The sequence below is a fragment of the Centroberyx affinis genome, unplaced genomic scaffold (assembly GCF_046629955.1).
Source record: "Centroberyx affinis isolate AG114_WGS23_722 - 3 ecotype Tasmania unplaced genomic scaffold, CSIRO-AGI_Caff_v1 ptg005718l_1, whole genome shotgun sequence".
Classification (NCBI taxonomy): domain Eukaryota; kingdom Metazoa; phylum Chordata; class Actinopteri; order Beryciformes; family Berycidae; genus Centroberyx; species Centroberyx affinis.
In genome coordinates, this window is record NW_027282889.1 from 103,685 (window position 1) to 125,000 (window position 21,316).

Sequence of the window (21,316 nt, forward strand, 5' to 3'; positions counted from 1 at the left end):
CTTGTCTGTCTCACAACCAACCTCTGCAGACATGCCTCCATTTCATGTTTGTATTTAGATAAGATGACAGATAAGATAAAACTTTGATATGGGATATTATATATAGCCTATATTATCTTTTCTACTCGTGAACAGAGCACAACTGCACTTTTATAACTACTCTGTAATGACAGTGTGTGTGTGTGTGTGAGAGAGAGAGGGAGAGTTATGTTAAGTTATGGCAGCCTGCTGGATGAGCTTTGGACTTAGTATTATCTTAGTATTATCTCAAACCAGGAGACGTGGATACTATACAGGTTTTTATTCAATGCCAATGTCATTCAGTTCAGTGATTCTCAACCTTTTTCATATCAAGGACCCCTAATTTAGTCCACATTAGAGCCACGGACCCCCATTTGATGAGATTTTGTCAAATCTGAGAATATTTTTATTGTCAGATATGATTTTGTCCAGAATTCCATGACTATCTGTATTGTAGGTAGAGAGATAACAGTGAAACTATGATCAAAACAGTCATTCTTCTACATTCTCTAATTGTGTTAACTTCTTGTTAATGAAATAATGCTGAAGTTTAACAATTCATCAGTTTGCTGGGGACCCCCTGGAACCCCCTCAAGGACCCCTGGTGGTCCCCGGACCCCACACCGAGAACCACTGATTCAGTTTATCCATGCTGTATTTGCCGAATACAATTCCACCTATTTAGGCTGACATAAAGCTTTATGACAGAAATCCATACTATACATTCATACTAAGTAGTATCAAACTGATGTTAGTTATATGAAGATAGGGTCATATAACCTCACCAACTGAGGTGTCATATAGTTTACCCACCTGGTGGTCATATACACCTCCATATGATACATGGCCAACTGGTGGTGCTAGAGGCTCTCACAATGCCCAGCTAAAAGCATAGCACATAAATATATACTGAGCAAGTAAATGTGCATATATCTCATATTCCAGCTCTAGTGATACAGGTAGACAGGTATACAGAGTCAGAGCTATAGAGATAAAGAGCTATACTGTTAATGTAGTGTTTTTCCATAATTAGTTTGACCAAAACAAATAGAGAGAAAAAATGTTTTGGTTAGCTCTTTTGAATTTTCATGATTGGTTTTTCATGAAGGAGTATTTTTTTTTCTTTCTAACTGCATTATAGTAGTGGAGTAACGATACCTTGAATTTACCACCATGACACATTAAATCATAAGTCAGTAAGACTCAGACCAAATCTAAAAGGCAACATCTCAAGTTTCTTTTCATACTAACTTTCATACTTCTCCTTCATCACTTACAGTGAACATACTGTAATTTGCTGCTCATGAACTGCTGCCTTTTGTTAGTGTAAGATAATGAAAACATTGTCTGTCCAAATTATCAAAAACTGGCTTGTTCTTCTCTTCTTCACCAACACCAGGTTTCATAACTGGGGAAAGAGAAAGAAAGATTTTACAAAAAAACATAGAATGAAAAGGGAGACCTGGCAATGATTATCTTAAAAGTGTCATGTTTTGATGATAACATTATTATCAATCATATAATCATATTATTCACCTCAGGATGCCTTGGTCCTTTTACACATGGTGTAGGTAGTGGTCAATATGAACACTAGTACAAGAAACCCAGCTAGTACTGACAGGCCGACAAGCACCTCCAACCGGATATTCCTCTCTGGAACAGCAGACAGATAACAGGCAGATGAGACAGACAACCAGGCAGCAAGGCAGGTAAAAAGTCAAGCAAACAACAGACTAAAAAACAAAAAGGGTTACTCACAGAAAGACAGACATAAGACAAAGAGGCTGGTACAGACACAGATTTTTACAAATGTCACCAGAGCAGATAGGGTCACTAGACTTGCTTGAATATGTACAGACATGGACCAAACAACCTTTTACCTGTTGATAAGAAATGACTTTACAGCTGCTAGATGGTGTAATATACCCTGTGTTATGAGGTGATTACAATCACCTGATGATTAGATTGGGATCTCTTATCTAGACAGTAAACCCAAATCAGTTCATCCACCTTTTTAGGTTGACATAAACCTTAATGGCACAAATTAATAATTTAAATCATAGTAGTATCATAGTAGTAGTAAAAAACCCCCCACAAAATAATGTTTTTCTGGGGGGAAAAACAAACAAACAATTGATTTGTAGTTATATTGGTGGTGGTTTGCCTTGTGATGATCACTGGAGGTCATAGTTTACCCACCTTTATGTTTACCACTACATCCTTCCACCCTTTAGAGCAGTGATTCTCAACCTTTTTCATATCAAGGACCCCTAATTTAATACACATTAGGGCCACAGACCCCCATTTGATGAGATTTTGTCTCTCTGACCCAAATCTGAGAATATCTTTATTGTCAGATATGATTTTGTCCAGAATTCCATGACTATCTGCATTGCAGGTAGAGAGATAACAGAGAAACTATGATCAAAACAGTCATTCTTCTACATTCTCTAATTGTGTTAACTTATTGTAAATTAAATAATGGTGAAGTTTAACAATTCATCAATTTGCTGGGGACCCCCTGAAACTCCCTCAAGGACCCCTGGTGGTCCCTGGACCCCACGTTGTGAACCACTGCTTTAGAGCCCTAGGTACATGGAAGGAAGAAGCCTACGTACACTGAGCTGAAGTTGGGTGTTTGGGTGCTTGATGTATTGGTCATAATTAAGCTACTTTAAGCTTTTTTTGATGATATAATTCCATTTCTTAACTGCTGAACAGGCTGTTTCAAGCCAGCATGGTCAGCCATCCCTTTAGCCTAATGTTGTTGAGACCAGTAATATGCCTGGAAATGACTGGGTAACAAAAAGATAACTCAACAAATCTGTGGTGGAAGCAGCCCATTTGATAACCGTGATGATATACCTGCTCTCTCCCCTTTTACTCTAACATCCTAGCTAGGTTTCTACATAGGTGCTCTCCGAAAATAGCAATCCTATCGTATCATATCGCATGGCATCAAATCGCATGGTATCGCATCGTAGCGTACCATATCATACTGCACCATATCGTATCGTATCGTATCGTATCGTATCGTATCGTATCGTATCGTAGGGCTGGACTATATGGTTGAAATCAATATCACGATAATCATAAGGGTTAGATATATATATGATATATATGACGATGATATGGCTCACGTAATCAAAATCACATTAAATAATCAAATTAATGTTCATCATATTGAACCGAATGGTAATGTTTGGTGTGATGTCAAACTAAACTGAAATTTTCACATAATATTCCTACCATACTTCATTTTGTCTGAGTTTCTAAATAAAATTAGCTTGTTCTCATCAGTTCAGACAGCAGAATTGTGCTCTCGATATCCCAAAATCACCATATCATCACAATATAATCCCACTGAAAGACGATGAACGATAATATTGAATTATCGTCCAGCCCTATCGTATCCTATCGTATCGTATCGTATATTGGTTAATCAATATGAATTTGCACTACTGTTCAGCCCTAACAGTATGTTGCACTGCAGACTAAAAAACAAAATGTCTGGAATGATCACAGTAGATATCTTACTATCTTTGTCTCCTCCTGTGTCATTTTTATGGCGCAGCATGTGCTTGGTTTTGTCCAAGTGTCCATCGTTGACCTCTGGGTTTATCCCCAGTAGATGGCACATCAGTGGGTACACATCGACCATCTCAAAGGGCCCCACCATCAGGTTTTTCTGGAAGTCAGGCCCCACTGCCCTGAAGATGGCCTTCATGTCCATCACTTCATTGTCAAAGCCATGGTCTCCTTTGTTGTTCTGCAGTGGGAATGACTTTACAGCCACAGAAACCAAAGATTTATTAGCAAGATGTGTGATATGGGGTATATCAGGATACAGTATCATGTAATAATTTACTTGTAAGTTATCTGGAGGGACAAAGGGCAATCAAGACATCAGAAGTCTTGATTGCCGTCTGAACCATACTTTCTGCTTTAAGTTTGTCTAAAGGTCACATCTGAAGAGGACCCAGTGGGAACTGAAACACCGGCAGTGCTGGTGCCATGCTCTGCACTTTGAGTTTACCATTGAACTAGAGAATCACCATTCTGTTACCACATTTGATCTAGGTCTAATTCTTAATAGTCAAAATATTACCTGTAAAGTCTCAATCTGTCATTTTCTTAGTATGTCAATTATGGGTATAACCTAGATTCTCAAAGAGTGTGACTTGCAGATGGAAAATAAAATGAACTTTCTCACCCAACTGATAATAAATGTACTTGAACTGACTGTGCACACTCTCACCCCGCTAATAACGTATCCAGGGTCAGCGATGAGGATGAGGGGCAGGAGGCGAGGGTGGTTACTGTAGTGCAGTCTTGCTGGCACCTCCTCCTTTTTATACACATGGAGGTGAGGGTGGCCTCCCTTCAGAGCCTGGTACACCTTCTCCAGCAGCCCTTCTTTGGGAAGCAGCATCCCAAAAGGACCATAATCCAGCAGCTGGAACTTGATATCTCTGAAGCTGAAGTCAGGGATCCTGGAGAGGATGATCTTTTCAGTCATTCCAGTCTGTAGCACCTCAGTCATCCCGTGGTCGGCAGTGATGATAATGTTGAGCCGCTCGGTGAGGTCGTGGTCTCGGATCATGTCCCGGATGTAGCCCACAGTGCGGTCCACTTGCTGGACCATCTCCCGGCGTTCCGGGGAATCCGGTCCATATTTGTGCCCAGCCGTGTCTGGCTCTCCAAAGTACAGGGAGACAAAGTCCAGGTCCTGTTGGTGGAACCACTCTCCAAACACCTTGTTGATGTTCAGCCTCCAGTCTGTCTCGTTGGCATGGTCGTAGAAAGGAGGCTCCACTTGCCTCACCTCCACAGTCTGTCCTTTGTAGGTGGCTGCTGTGCCGGGGAAGTGGAGGGAGCCTGCCTTTAGACCCTGGGAGGGCCAAAATACACCCAAAATGTTAGATCCCACATAGTCTTTAATAAATAGGTAGACAGACAGACAGACAGACAGACAGACAGACAGACAGACAGACAGACAGACACATAGCTAGAACACCTGTCTCTGTGCTGTTATCCAGATGGGCAAGCTGCCATTGTCCCAGTAGGAATCAACAAACTGAGTCATATAGTACTGCTTCTTCTCCTGAGTGGTGGTGTTGAACCATATGTTGTGGATTACTCCATGATTCTCAACGTACCGCCCTGATAAAAGGGGAAAAATAAAAGAAAATAACCACATCAGACTTGAGCGGAGTACATTTGAGTATTTTTAGACTATTTTACAATCAGAATTGATGTTATTGGCCATGCCATGGTAAAAGGCATCAATCTTTGTCAGAATGTCAACATTACTATGCAGAAGGTATCTGATTAAATTGCATTCAGAGCTTGTCACTCACTCTGTTCAGTCTCACGTCTTAAACTATAAGACTGACCACCGCTGCTTTCTGCAAACTAGTCCACTGCTCCCGCTCCATCTCCCTTGTCTATTTGCAAAACCTTCATTGTGTCTTTTAAAATGGCAAAGGGGGTGGAGACAATCAAAACATAGTGCATAGTGACTCTTGAAATTGATTATTGAAGTCCTAGAATAAATTGAATATGCATTTTATATTGATGGACAGATAAATCCATCCATCCATTTTCATGCCAATTATCTGGCTCAGTGGCATCAGGGCAAGCAACACTGCTCTGCTGCAGATGTTCTTTTCCCCAGCAACGTCCTCCAGTTCCTCCTGAGGGATCCAAATGATCCCAGTCCAGCTGGGAGATGTCGTCCCTCCAGCTCCTCTTTCCATTCCAGCTGGGAGATATAGTCCCTCTAGCTTCTCCTCGCAGTCCAGCTGGGAGATATAGTCCCTCCAGCTCGTCCTCCCAGGCCAGCTGGGAGATGTAGTTCCTCCATTGCATCCTGGGTCTGCCCTGGGATCTGCTCCCAGTTGGTTGTGCCTGGTATACCTCCAAAGGGAGGCACCCGGGTGGCATCCTTACCAGGTGCCCATAGCATTGCAACTGACTCCTCTCAATAAGGAGGAGCAGCAGCTCTACTCTGAGGTCCTCCCAGATTGCCAAGCTCCTTAGCCTGTCATGAGTCAGAGCCTGGCGCCCTGAAGAGAATTCTCACTATGGCCTAATTTCAAGAGCTTTTTGACTCAGCTCTCGCTTTAGCAGCATGATCCAATACAATGCCTACTTTACTACAGCTGCTGCATCTAAGCGGCGGTCAATCTCACAATCTCCCTTTTACTCTCACTCATGAATAAGACCTTGAGATACCTACACTACTCCACTTAGAGCAGCTGCTTACACCCCACATGAAGGGGACAGGCCACTATTTTCCGGGAGAAAACCATAGCCTCAGACTTGGAGGTGCTGAACCTCATACTGACCGTGTCACTCTCACCCGCAAACTGCTCCAGTGCACACCAGAGAACATGGTCCGATGAAGCCACAAGGACAACATCATCCACAACAGGTGCTGAAGCTTATCCCGACTGCACCAAACCACAGTCATAGGCTTTTTTTCAAATTGACAAAACAAATGTAGACAGGATTGCCTTAGGTGAGGGTGTGCTCTCTACGTTTGAAAATTAGTGGTGATTACGGGTTATATTTAGGATATCAATCATCAATTTCTTCCATAAAACAGTTCAATCGGGGCACCACCCATTTAACCTGGGAAATTATCGTTTGAAATCAAGTTGACTTCAAATGATCTCAAATGATAGCACTTCTGAATGTATTGTGAAGGTACGAGCTAGAAACATGTCCAGAAGAGCCAAAGGAATATTTCACACATATTTATTGACTACACACTACTAACACAAAAGACAAACAAAAGCACAAAATAAATTGATGAAATGACGGAAAGCCATGTCTGATGGCAAACAACTCAGGCATGCAGGGTTGAGCAGGGAAGGAGAGGAGAGGAAGGGGAGACTGGTAGGCCTATATAAGCCTATATAAGACATTAGCTCAGTTGTTCCAATTGAGCATTCAAGTCAACTGATTCTTCCGATATGAGTGCTACTGAGTCAGGTTATGCTTACTGAAGATCGCGTGGCTTGAGTCCATTCTGAGGCATTAGTTGAGCTTGGTTGTGCATTTGATGAGAGGCTGCAGCTTGTGATCTTTGTGTCCTTTGACAGCTGGCCTAGTGGCCGCTATTGGAACTCCTTGAATTGAAGTTGAAGATCGTATATTGGTGGAAGGTAAGGCGTCAGGGGTCAAGTCTCTGACTCTAAGTTGTTCTCATTGGTAAAGTCAAATTCACAGGCAGGTTCTAGTCCTGCATTCAACGTCAAGATGTCACCGCAGCTATGGTGTAGGTGTCTATGGCAGTGTGAGCATTTATAGTTCTGTGCATAGACCATCGAAATGTTAGATGGCAGTGTTGTGCTTTGTTAGCACAGAAGTAATAACAACAGAAATAGGTGAGTTTCTCTGAAACCCATGTTCTGGGATATTTCTCGCCATGAATTCATTGGCCAGAGTCTCTTTTCTAGCACCGTGGCCTAGGCTTTCCCTGGTAGGCTGAGCAGTGTGATCCCTTGATAGCTGGAACACACCGTTGTGTAAAAGATGGGTACCACCACCCCTGTCTGCCAGTCCAAAATGACTGTGTATGAAATCCAAACAATTTTGAAGCATGTCAACCGCACCAGAGCCTTTACAATTTTGGGACGGATCATGTCCACCCATGGCATCTTCCCACTACTTCTCACTTTCTGATAACCTCAGTGACCTCTGCCAATGAGATGGGCTCAGACCCTACAGCAGTGGTTCTCAATCCTGGTTCTTGAGACCCAGAATACTGCTGGTTTCCATCCTACCAGGTAGTTAATTACATTCACCTGATGTCCCAGGTCTAAATCAGTCCGTAATTAGTTAACTAGAATGAAAACCAGCAGGGCTCTGTGTACCGCAAGTACCAGGAATGAGAACTACTGCTCTCCAGCATCTGCCCTCTGAACAGAAGGCATGTTTGTCAGGTTTAGGAGTTCCTATACAGTATCGCTAACTTAAACCACAAAGACTTCCACACTTTAGCGTGACCACTGGGAATACTACAGCCTAAAATTCCAACACATTTTGACTCCCCCAAGTATGAAACAAAATTGATTACATCCAGATTTTCTCTCACATGATCAATTAGGATTTAGTGATCAATGGTGTCAAAAATGGTACTAAAATAAAGTTCAAGTTCAAGTTAATTCATTTGTATAGCCTTTTATCCCAAGCATGTCTCAAAGGGCTTTACAGAGAACAAGCCTACCTAGAAATATTTATTTTCCCTTTGTGGGGAGACAAGCTTAAAGTATCAATGAATAAATGTATATGGAAATTATATTTGCATGTTTACCTCAAATTGATGCCTGTGTTATTTCTTATTTTGTCTATTTTTGTTACCTGTGAGCAGGGTGAAGTGAGAAGGACTGGTGATGGTGAGGAAGGGTGGCGTGACGTAGGCTGCCTTCACCCCATCCCGGGCCATCCTGTCCAGGTTAGGGGTTTCCACGTCTCGGTCGTAGTCCCAGCGGAAGCCGTCGAAGGAGATGAGCAGCAGCTTGTTCCTGGAAGACCCGGCGAAGACCGACCCCGGCCCAGAAACAGAGTCCTGCCACGGGGCAGCGGCAGAGGGAGAGCTGGCCAGGAGGCAGAGGAGAACCAGACCGAGCAGGAGCATGACTGGAGCTTCAGACCTAGCTGATTTAATTGAAAATCCACTGACTTCCAACTTTCTTTAACTTTTTCCGTCAGTGTCTACTTTCTCTCTGATTTAATGACTACCGTTTTTATTTGGCTGACTACAATCCTTAATCTCAGAAGAGAAGACCTTATTGCTCCTCTCTCTTAACTGTCACGATATGACTGACACTGGCCTCATGCACACAGTATGAGACAAATAATGTGAGACTACAGTATATCTCTGATATCTTACAATCTCAGTGGATACACCCCTTATTAATGTTTGTACTTAATATGGGATATTGGCCTGCGCTTATCTACTCATGAACAGAACACGACTTTTATGCTTTTATAACTACTCCATATTGATTGCGTGGATAGAGAGAGTGTTTTTGTGGGTGTGAAAGAGAAGAGAAGATAAAGAGAGAGAGAGAGAGAGTTGCTGAACTTTCTGAACTTACAAGAGGGAAGGTTGCGGCTTATGAAAAATAGTAATAACTTCAAACCAAGAGGCTGTTCTCTTAAAGCAGCCTGGTCTGTTGTTACCTTGTGTACTCTCAAGGTATATCTTGGATATCATTCAACTCAACTCCTGTAATTACAACCAGGCCTAAATAGTATATGGCTCTAATAAGTAACAAGGTAATATAACACAGTGATTCTCAATCTTTTTCATATCAAGGACCCCTAATTTAGCCCACATTAGAGCCACCGACCATTTGATGAGAATATTTTTATTGTCATATGATTTTGTCTGGAATTCCATGACTATCTGTGTTGTAGGTAGAGAGATAACAGTGAAACTATGACCAAAATAGTCTTTTTCCTACAAACTGTAAATTCTGTAAAATCTACTGTAAATTAAACAATTCATCAGTTTGCTGGGGACCCCCTGGAATCCCCTCGAGGACCCCTGGTGGTCCCGGGACCCCACGTTGAGAACCACTGATTGCTTTTTAAAATTGGGTAATATTAGAGATTTGTCAAACACAAAGTTACTTTTGGAATAAAATTAGATTTTAATTTTTGATTTTGTCCACAACATTGGCATGTCCTGAACATATTTTAGCATGTTCTTAAAAGATATTTACACACTATATTTACTCATTCAATTACACACAAGTTGGTTGCTGCTCAATGCAATCACAGGCTTTTATGATTGACCACTGAGGAACTCCACTGAAGCAGTTTGGGGTTAAGTGCCTTGCTCAAGAGGCACTTTAATGGTTGTCTTTGAGCGCCTCTCATTGTTTTCTGTCCAGATTTTCCCCTCCAATCACAAGTGCCCCTCATAAATGAATGTTCATGGCAAAAGTCATACACGAAATCTGACTTGCTATGCCCTCTTACCGTTTACAGTAGCTGAATTCCAATGATGCTGCATGAAATTACATCAAGAAAATGGCCATACAGGCATTTCACAACTGGCTCTCACAATAACTGGCTATAAGGGCACTATGCAGGTTTTTATTCAACACATAAAAGTAAGCCCATTTTCAGGCCTCTACTCCAAAGTGACTGTGCCATTCAAATTCAATATACAGCATGGTCAATTGGTGGTGCTACAGGCTCACACAATGCCCAGCTACAAGCATAGCACATAAATGTACTCAAAAGAAGGAAATGTGCATACACTGTATCTCAAATTCCAGCTCTACTTATTATATTAAATCTGATTTGCAGTAATTCAGTTGTCCATGTCACTTTGCCCCAAAGCACATGGATGCCACATTATCCATAAAGGCAAAGGACAACAGTATATTATATTTCTATTTGTCATTTTAGTAAAAGTAATAAAGAGCCATATTGTTACTGCAAAGTTTTTTTCATAATTCATTTTTGGTGAAGTTGACCTAAAGCAAAGAGGAAGCATAAACCAATGTTTGGGTCTGTTCTTAAAGAGTACAGTACATGATTGGTTTTAATGAATAAATTAAATTTAATGATGTTTTTCTGTTTATATAATAAACCCTTACTGGTAATAATGTGGCCCTGAGTAACAATACCTTGAATTCTCCACCAGGTAGACACATTAAATCATAAGGCAGTAATTACACTCAGGCCAACTCTAGAAGGCAACATGTCAAGTTTCTTTTCATACTAACTTTCTATTGGCCGTGACCAAGAAATTCTCCTCCATCACTTACAGTGACCATTACTATAATTAGTAATGGTCACTGTTAAAGTTAGCGGAAGATAAAAAAAAAAAAACCTTGTCTGTCCAAATTCTCAAAAACTGGTTTGTTTCATGTCCTTCTCTCCTTTACCAGCAGCATGTTTCTCTTCATAACTGGGGGAAGAGAAAGAAAGATTTAGTTAGTAGGGAAGATGAGAGAGAAAGGGAGGGGGGGGGGGGAGGGGGGGGGGTGACAGGGAAAGAGAGTGAGAGAGAGTGGTGGTAGAGTGAGAACAGGAAAGTCTAGAGAGAGAGAGACAGAGAGAAAGAGAGAGAGAGATAATAGGTAAGCAAACATAATGGGGTTTTGTTGCCACCCTTTGGTAGAATGAACACACAACAGTGATGGATTTTAGAAAGAAGAATGAAATTTGTGTGCTTTTGTTTTTAATTGAATAGATGCAGATTAACCTATATATGTGATTAATGTATTAGTAAGTATATATAAAATCACATCAGTATCATACTATTTTTTTCAAACTTTTTTTTTGCAATGTTTGGGACTGGAAAAACAAGACTTAGGGACAAATTAAATTAGGCTTAACCACACTTTACCTCTTTTCTGCCTTGGTCCTTTTACAATAGAAGAAACCCAGCCACTGCTGACAGGCCGACAAGCACTTGCCACTGGATATTCCTGTCTGGAATAGCAGAGAGATAGATAACAGGCAGATGAGACAGATAATCAGGCAGCAAGGCAGGCAAAAATCAGCCAAGCAAGCAAACAACAGACTAAAAAACAGAAACACTCGCAGAAAGACACAAGACAAACAGATTTTACAAATGTCACCAGAGCAGATAGGGTCACTAGACTTGCTTGAATATGTACAGACATGGACCAAACAACCTTTTACCTGTTGATAAGAAATGACTTTACAGCTGCTAGATGATGTAATCTACACTGTGTGATCACCTGATGACTATCACTATGCTAGATTGCGATCTCTTATCTAGAAGACATCTACCCTACGTTTCTCCAGTGTTCACTATCTTATCTTTTATATGGCCCAGGTTATCTGCTATCTCGATAAGACCTGTTGGAAGCATTGCCTTTGGTGATGTCCTAAAATGTGTTTTTCTTTCAAGTCAAAAGTTCATCATGTTGCCTCTTCTCTGCTCTTCATCAGTCTACATTAGCCTACTTAAAAGAATACACCAAGATTTTGGGAGTTTGTCCTATTGGTCAACTTAGTTAAATGATGAGATCATTGGCTCTGCTGGCTCACATTAGCATAGTTTGCACTATATTGAGTGATAGGCTCCATGCTAACACTTTAGCATACACTATGTTGTGTGTTAGTAACTAGCATTGACTGTGTACAGCTAAAAATCAGTGTGCAGTGAAGGGATATGTGGTTGATCACTTGAAATAGTTCCAAAAATAAACCTGGCTACATCAGTTATATTGAGTAAATTATATTTCATTTTTAAAATGTATAAATCTACAGTCTATATGATGAAAATCACACACAACGTTTTGTTGCTGAAAGGTCAGTCTTAAGTTGGATAATGCTGGTTGCCAACCATCACTTAGCAGAGTATGCTAAAGTGTTAGCGTGGAGCACAAAGGCAATGCTTTAGATAATTTTGGTGTGTACATTGTCATCGCTTCAGGGCTAAGGTGACCGAAGTTGTCTGGCACTGCTTTAATAAATGCCAATTTTAGCCTCTGTGATGTCGACGTTGCATTCTTTCTTATTGCAATATCACTATAAATTTGCTTCACTGTTCAACACTAATAGTAAGTTGCACTGCAGACCAAAAAACAAAATAACATCTGGAATGATAACAGCAGAAATGAACTTACTATCATTGTCTCCTCCTGTGTCTTTCTTAGGGACCAGCATGTGTTTGGTATTGTCCAAGTGTCCGTCATTGACCTCTGGGTTTATCCCCAGTAGATGGCACATCAGTGGGTACACATTGACCGTCTCAAAGGGCCCCACCATCAGGTTTTTCTGGAAGTCAGGCCCCACCGCCCTGAAGAAAGGCTTCATGTCCATCACTTGGTTGTCAAAGCCATGCTCTCCTTTGTTGAACTGCACAGGCAATAACTATACAGGGAGAGTTTCAATGGAAAGTTTTAGTGTCTGATGGTGGTCTAAATACTGTCTCAGTGGACTTCCCACCCTGCCAACAATAAAATTCTAGTGCATACACTGATTACTTTTTGGGAATTTTTGGCATGAAAAAACAGTCATTAAATGGACACCCTCTAGCAGCCATGTTGGAGGTCCAGAGCTCTTAAGCATTAACAGCTGTCAACAGCTGGTTGTGTTTCTTGAGACTTGGTCGTCTCAGCAGTGTTCAATAGACATGGTTGATAGCTATGCTGTGTTTGACGGGGAACTGATCAAGTCATGATAATGTCAACTTGTCAGCTAGCTAACCATAGTGTATCCACTAGAAGCTAATGTTGGCTAGTAGTTACATATTGACATTAACATTGGTTGCTTTGCTAATTTAGTCAGCTGACTAGTTAGCTACTTTCACAAAGCCAAAAAACACCTGTTTGTTCAGGTTAACTGAGTTGACTCTTCTCAAGTTACAACCCAGTGTTTTAGAGTAGAGACTAGGACTAAAGACAAGACAGTTTACAGTGTCACAGTAAATTCACCTGAATTGACCTAGACCCATGCAACAATCTATTTCATTTATTTCTTTTTCATGCCTAGTTGTTTTATATTTAGTCATTTGCCCACAGCCAATTCTCCACTGGAACTCCATGATGGAGCCAGCCATGGTTGATAGGAGATTTGTGATTAGCATTATTGTGCTGTGAATAAATGTACTTGGCCTGATTGTGCACACTCTCACCCCATTGATAACGTATCCAGGGTCAGCGATGAGGATGAGGGGCAGGAGGCGAGGATGGTTACTGTAGTGCAGTCTTGCTGGCATCTCCTCCTTCTTATACACATGGAGGTGGGGGTGGCCTCCCTTCAGAGCCTGGTACACCTTCTCCAGCATGCCTTCTTTGGGAAGCAGCATCCCAGAAGGACCGTAATCTACAAGATGGAACTTGACATCCCTGAAGCTGAAGCCAGGAATCTTGGAGAGGATGATCTCCTCAACCAATCCATTTCGTAGCACTGTGGTCATCCCGTGGTCGGCAGTGATGATAATGTTGAGCCGCTCGGTGAGGCCGTGGTCTCGGATCTTGTCCCGGATGTAGCCCACAGTGCGGTCCACTTGCTGGACCATCTCCCGGCGTTCCGGGGAATCCGGTCCATATTTGTGCCCAGCCTTGTCTGGCTCTCCAAAGTACAGGGAGACAAAGTCCAGGTCCTGTTGGTGGAACCACTCTCCAATCACCTTGTCAATGTTCAGTCTCCAGTCTGTCTCGTTGGAGTAGTTGTAGAAACGAGGCTCCACTTCCCTCACCTCCACAGTCTGTCCTTTGTAGGTGGCTGCTGTGCCAGGGAAGTGGAGGGAGCCTGCCTTTAGACCCTGGGAGAGGATGAAACACAAACTGCTATAACATTTATGGAAAGAGAAGGCAGTGAAGCTCGTTCAACAAAACGCTTTGAGCCCATATAATGTTTAATAAATAGACAGATTAGATAATACAGACAGGAAATCCAGGAAATCCTTAAGATAGTCACACAGGTAGAAATACAGATAGATGGATAACTTGAGCACCTGTCTCTGTGCTGTTATCCAGATGGGCAAGCTGCCATTGTCCCAGTAAGAATCAACAAACTGAGTCATATAGTACTGCTTCTTCTCCTGAGTGGTGGTGTTGAACCACATGTTGTGGATTACTCCATGATTCTCAATGTACCGTCCTGATGAAAAGGGGAAAATATAGATTAAAGAGATTGCAAAATATGACAGCTTTATGAGTAGTCTAGGCTTATAATAGAGTAGAGTTTGCTCATTGGGGTAAGATAGATTAGATCATATTGATACAGGACAATACCAGCTTCCTTAAGTCTATTAACCTTTAGGAGCTCTTCTTACTGTTTCAAGGTAAAAATTGACTTAATTCAGTTTTGTAAGCCCTTCATTGTAGATATAGCCTTGCCATGTCTAATGACATTTGAAATTGTTGAAACACAGGCTTTAAGTTTGAATGCACATGTTGACCTGAGGCAGCACTTCAGGTGGTGTAGGTCAGGACCTACAGTTGGGTTGCAAGACGGTCTGGGTCTCTATTCTGGAGAAACTGATGTTTTCAAAAGCTGAGAGTGACCGATTCTATTTTTGTACTCGTGATGTTCTGTCGTCATAAATTACTTTAAGTTACTCCTAGTATGAACTGGAGGTTTTTGCTAGATTATTCCACACAATTACCCTCCCCCAAAATCAGCGTTGTGTACCTGTGAGCAGGGTGAAGTGTGTGGGGCTGGTGATGGTGAGGAAAGGTGGCGTGACATAGGCCGCCTTCACCCCATCCCGGGCCATCCTGTCTAGGTTAGGGGTTTCCACGTCTCGGTCGTAGTCCCAGCGGAAGCCGTCGAAGGAGATGAGCAGCAGCTTGTTCCTGGAAGACCCGGCGAAGACCGACCCCAGCCCAGAAACAGAGTCCTGCCACGGGGCAGCGGCAGAGGGAGAGCTGGCCAGGAGGCAGAGGAGAACCAGACCGAGCAGCAGCATGACTGGAGCTTCAGACCTAGGAGGTAAAAACTGTATGTAAAACTGCTGTATGTGAACTTTTCTCAGATGATCTGCCTACTTTCAGTGTTATGAACAAAGACTTTTTTTTCCAGATACTATAAGCCAATCTTTAAACTGCTGATTGGTTTGACTGCAATTTTCAACTTCAGATCACTGGATCTTATTGGTCTACTCTTATCTGAGAACACCCCATGATCTGAGGCAAACCTCTAACAGAAACAGAGACAGATAACACAAGACTATCTCTGTACTCACACCCTTGGAAGATGCATTGTCTGTTGAACTCTACTTTCTTATCTTATCTACTCATAAACAGAATAGATCTATATAACCTTCCTTTCTTGGGCTGCGGGTTTATTATAGTATGTGGCAGAGGGTGGAAGAAGGATTATCATCCTCTGCAATGGATCAAGTGCACAAAGATGGCAACCTCTTAGATTGTTGTCATTTTGTTCTGCTGGTCCTATTCAACAGTACAGTAACCACTCTATATTTCCAAACTGGGTAAAAGAGTGACGTTGATATAACCAAGAGTCTTCCTATGGGTGGAGAATTATTCATACCTGACACCAGAATTTAATATGGGCAAATAGGGAGAAACTACAGTGTCTCAATTAATAGGATGCTCTTCTCTGCAGCTCCAACTTGTTGATTCAGGCTGGGATAGGCTCCAGCCCCCCCATGACCCTGAAAATGAGGAGGCAGCTAGAAAAAACAGTGAATGAATCAACGGTTTGTAACTCTCAGCATGTCTTTCAAATTCATCATGCTTGAAGACTCCAGCTGCCTGGCTATTAGGTCAAGGAAGCAGTAGCCTAGAGCAGCGACTCTCAACCTTTTTCATATCAAGGACCCTAATTTAGTTCACATTAGGACCACAGACCCCCATTTGATGAGATTTGTCTCTCGGACCCAAATCTGAGAATATTTTTATTGTTAGATATGACTTTGTCTAGAATTCCATGACTATCTGTATTGTAGTTAGAGAGATAACAGAGAAACTATGATCAAAACAGTCATTCTTCTACATTCTGTGATTGTCTTAACTTCATGTAAATGAAATAATGGTGAGGTTTCATGATTTCATTATTTGATCAATAGGCTGTGGACCCCATGGAATCCCCTCAAGGACCCCTGGTGGTCCCCGAACCCCACGTTGAGAACCACTGGCCTAGAGGTTGGAGAAGTGGGCTTACTGGAAGGCTGCCAGTTCAAACCCTCAGACTTGTTTGGAATGTATTTATCATTAAATGGATGACACCCTCTCCTTCCTCAACAACATCCTTGGTTCTTGAGGAACCAGTCAGTAGCCAACGGTAGAAGACTGTGGTTGTACTGGGCAGCTCCCAGTGTGAATGTGTGAATCTGTATGAATGTAAAGCAGGGTGTAAATGTGTAAGGATTTAACATCGGTGTCTGTCAAAGGAATTGAAACATTGGTTTTACATGAAAGAAAAAAAATCCTCAGGTCACAATTCAACTCTTGAGTTGACTCTAACAGTACTTTCAATGGACCAGCAGGTGGAGACTTTACTCCATGAACTAGTGTTGTGGTTCAGGCTACCAGTAAAGTGCTATTCTCTTTTCCCTCCTGTCTATTCCCTCCAACCTCCAACCACTAACTTCTACCTCTGGAATGATTCCTCTCATTCCAAAATGTCTCTCCACTTCTCCCTGTTTTCCCTCTCAGACACTGATAAGATTTACCATTGTCACGCGTGGGTTGGCGAATGTATGATATTATCATAATTTAATGCATTTTCAAATAATGTATGTATGAAATGTATGTAAAGTACTTTATGATTCTCCGGAGAAAGAGAAAATGTAAAAAAAAAAAAAAAGATTCAAATTATAATTTCTCCAATTTGAATCTGCCATATTTGGCCAATACTTGTAGTGAGCGTAAGTTCACTTAAGGATTGATGCAAAGCAGGGCTGTTAGGTTTTAAATGCATTTGCTGTGTCAATGCATATAAAGGATTTTCTAAACAGGTGTAGGCAGGGATTGACCAAATCCTCCTGGGTAAGTAGCTAGTTATCTGTTTGTACTGTATTTTAAAATGCTGATGCTGAATTGGACTTACTTTTGTAAGACGTTAAATGTATGCAAAGAATGTAGCCAGGGAATCATTGAGACATGTTGTTTTTTCCTCCCATGGATTAAATGCAATCCCTTGATGGTCTTTAGTATTTTAATAAAAATCAACTTTAATGAAACCTGGGATGGCTTTTGCTATCCCACTCAACAGTCACACAGGGAGCGAGGTGCAGTATAACTGTCAGCCATAGAGCTGAGAGATATTTATTACTTATACATACACTTATTATACTCACATTATTATTTTTATTCGGAATAAATGGATTTATCATCTCTTTTTGAATTGATTTAGAATAGTTATAGAACAGTGGTTCTCAACCTTTTTCATATGATATGATTTACTCCACATTAGGGCCACAGACCCCCATTTGATAAGATTTTGTCTCTCAAACCCAAATCTGAGAATATTTTTATTATTAGATATGATTTTGTCCAGAATTCCATGACTATCTGTATTGTAGGTAGAGAGATAACAATGAAACTATGATCAAAACAGTCATTCTTCTACATTCTCTAATTGCGTTAAGTTCTTGTAAATTAAATAATGGTGAAGTTTAACAATTCATCAATTTGCTGGGGACCCCCTGGAACTCCCTCAAGGACCCCTGGTGGTCCCCGGACATCATGTTGAGAACCACTGTTATAGAACATGGAATAAGGAACACGTTTTATTTACTATATATCCAGAGAGATATATCTATAGATCTATATCTATAGATCTGTACCAGATCACTGTAGAAAACCCTGAACTAGGATTAGACCGATATGACTGATAAGGCTGATATTTTGTGCCGATATTCAATAACTTTAAATTTGCTTTCATTTTCATGTCATTTCCCCCAGAATTAATTCTTATCAGGGCAGAAAAGCTTCTGAAACATTTAGACTAAAACTCTCCACTGAAACCCAGGATAATACAAATACTAATACTAATAAAGAGTTATGAAACCTGAACTTATAATACATTATGTCAACAACTTATAATACATAATAAACCCCATTATAAGGCGTCATGCATAATTATTAACATTTATAATGAGGTCTATAATGCTTTATAAATGCATTATAGCACATAGAGAACTTCCTTATAGTGCATTGTAGACATGGCCTTCTTACAAAGTGTTACCGAAGGGATCTCCATAACTGTATGGAAATTCATCCCAGTATTTATGATATCTGTCCTCCGGAGCTGTCCATCACACTAGTTGACAGTGGAGGTGTTCGATTTCTCCCCCGCCTTGGCCCTGCAGCCGGCCGGGGTTCAAGGCTGATGTCTAATCTATGAGGAGAGATCACAAGGCAGCGTTCGCGAATAAGGAAACGATCCCATCCATATGCATGAAGGGTTAGTGGATTCTGGTTTGTTGTGGGGCCCTGTCTACCAGGGGCTGTCTGGTCGAAGAGAGGGGAGTCTTAGATCACACACACACACACACACACAGACCTATGCCATGTATAGAGTGAAATCAATAGAGATGAGCTATCTCGCCGGACGGTGGCTGACCTGAGATTTAACTGGTTCTCATTGGCTATGTTTACATGCACGGACAATACAGTTCTTAACCTGGTTACTCAAGTAACTTGGTTTTGGGTTGACGCATGTAAACATGATAACTGCGTTAGAATAAGCCGGGTAAGCTCATATTCCAATTATGAGAAACCCAGTTACAGTATATTTACTGTAAAATTGCAGCCTATTTTGGGCCCCCCCCCCCCGAAAAGAAAAGAAAAAATAAACAATTTTTACACAATTTTACAGCATACACTTGAATATGTAACATGGCCTCATGAGGCCAAAACATATATACAGTATTTTGATGGTTGTGTTTATAAATTTATCGCACCAGTGTGAAATCAATGCTCAATAAGACCTATTCATATGAGGCCTGTGTGAATCATTTTGGTGGAAAAAGTCAGTTTTGAGAAGAGAGAACATGGTTTTGAATACATGAATGCATTTTGCAAGAGATTTGTGTAGTTTTGGCAAAAGGTTAACTGTTGCTGTGCTTTGTGTGTAGAGAAACTGAGCTATAGTTTCAGGAAACGCGTTTAAACAATTGAGAAAAACTGTAAGATGCCCGACTTACTCCCACATTATAGTTGCACTCAGCAGCACTCTCCTTGTTGTCTTTTTCCTTGGATTTTCTATTGATGCAGTTTGAGTTTCTGTCTATTCAGCCATGGTAGCTATCACTGCTCACGCTAACTACCCAGTTCTTCCTCTGCTTATTCCAAACAAACCGGAAACTGCATCACTTCCTCTGTGCCAGAGGATTTTTCCCGAGAAACACCTACAAGACACCGGGTGTTTTGAACAGCAAATGTAAAAGCTTTCATGAACTGGCTATAGGCACTATTGTGTTATAGCAATCAGTGATAGAGTAGCAAAATGGACATTAATTAATATGAAAATGTGGACTTTTACTTGGCTGACTGTAGCATGAAAACATCTCACTCCCCTTACATTTGGCTTTCACCGTCTGCTCAAACTCAGCCTCAGTGTTCATTACGAGAAAGGTATCATCTGCAAACATCAATATATTTGTCAGGAGCATCAAGAAGATTGTGAGGGCTTGGAGCCAAAGGGGCGTAAGTGCGTTATAGTATATTTTACAGGAGAGGCAAAACAAATTTTGATCAAACTTGGATCAGCTGCCGTTACCACATACTAAACACAATATTTTAACTTTTTGTGTCATCAGATTGAGCATTACCATAAAAACAATACTGCTACAGTTTAAGTTGAATTATGTTTTTTAACTTTTTTAAAAATGGCAAAAGAGTGAAATACGCCCTTTCGGCACAAACATTGTCCCAATACAGCCATGCAGAATATGGGCGTATGTAAGTAAACAATTGTAAAGCACATTCATTTTAATACAAATCTAGCAATTACACTTCAATCAACACTGAAATATAAAACAAGATCAGAATGAATATCTTTATCTTGAAGTAATGCTCAGCAACTTTCACCAAGGCCTTTGAAAATGTAGGCTACATGGAACATATCAAATTGATTGATACATTTTTTCTGTTAAAAACTTTTAATAAACCTTTTTAATAAACCTCTATAGACATAAGGGCATAAGTGCACTTACGCCCTTTTGACACCAAGCAAAACAGTTTTACTGTTACGGCTTTCAGTTTTTGTTTAACTAAAACTTATGGGTCATGATTTCATTTGTGTCCTTTTGGCCCTGAAAAGATCTCACTGAGACCTTTCAATTGATATATAATACTCATATTCGCCCTGTGACAACGCATTATGTAATAACACTGCATTATGTAATAACTTGACAAAATGTAATACATTTTCACTTCATTATGTAATAACACCCGCATTTTGTAATAATCTGCCGCATTTTGTAATACACAGCCTGAACGCAATATGTAATAAATTTTCCCGCATTATGTAATAAATTATTACATATTGTGGTGGTTATTTGTCATACACAGTGGCAATTCAAGGTGCTTTACAAAGATTAAAAGATTTATAAGAACAATGAATAAATAAATAGTGGTGTAAATAAAAACAAGATTTAAAATAAATTTAACATTTTTTAAAGAACTCAAATAACTCAACTAAAAGCGTCCGTGAACAGTGTGGTTTTGAGTCCTGATCAATCAATCAATCAAATTTTTATTTGTCATGTGTAATCATTCAGGTAGGTGAAATGTAATCCCGTCAGTTCTGATTTACATACATTTTGATACATAATGCACTGTATTATTATATTTTCATCACAAAGAAA

General features: G+C 40.7%; 1 protein-coding gene and 1 pseudogene across 1 annotated transcript; both read right to left on the reverse strand.

Annotated features, from left to right (window-relative positions):
* Positions 1 to 1,558: 1,558 nt before the first annotated feature.
* LOC139667714 (ectonucleotide pyrophosphatase/phosphodiesterase family member 7-like) lies at positions 1,559 to 8,668 on the reverse strand. The gene is made up of 5 exons (XM_071547210.1): positions 8,392 to 8,668; positions 5,039 to 5,184; positions 4,280 to 4,912; positions 3,559 to 3,805; positions 1,559 to 1,674 (listed from the first exon to the last, which is right to left on the reverse strand). Exons 1-5 carry the CDS (start codon positions 8,666 to 8,668, stop codon positions 1,559 to 1,561), a joined length of 1,419 nt encoding a protein of 472 aa, XP_071403311.1.
* A 2,754-nt stretch (positions 8,669 to 11,422) lies between these two features.
* Positions 11,423 to 15,445, reverse strand: LOC139667716 (ectonucleotide pyrophosphatase/phosphodiesterase family member 7-like; annotated as a pseudogene).
* Between the last annotated feature and the right edge of the window lie 5,871 nt (positions 15,446 to 21,316).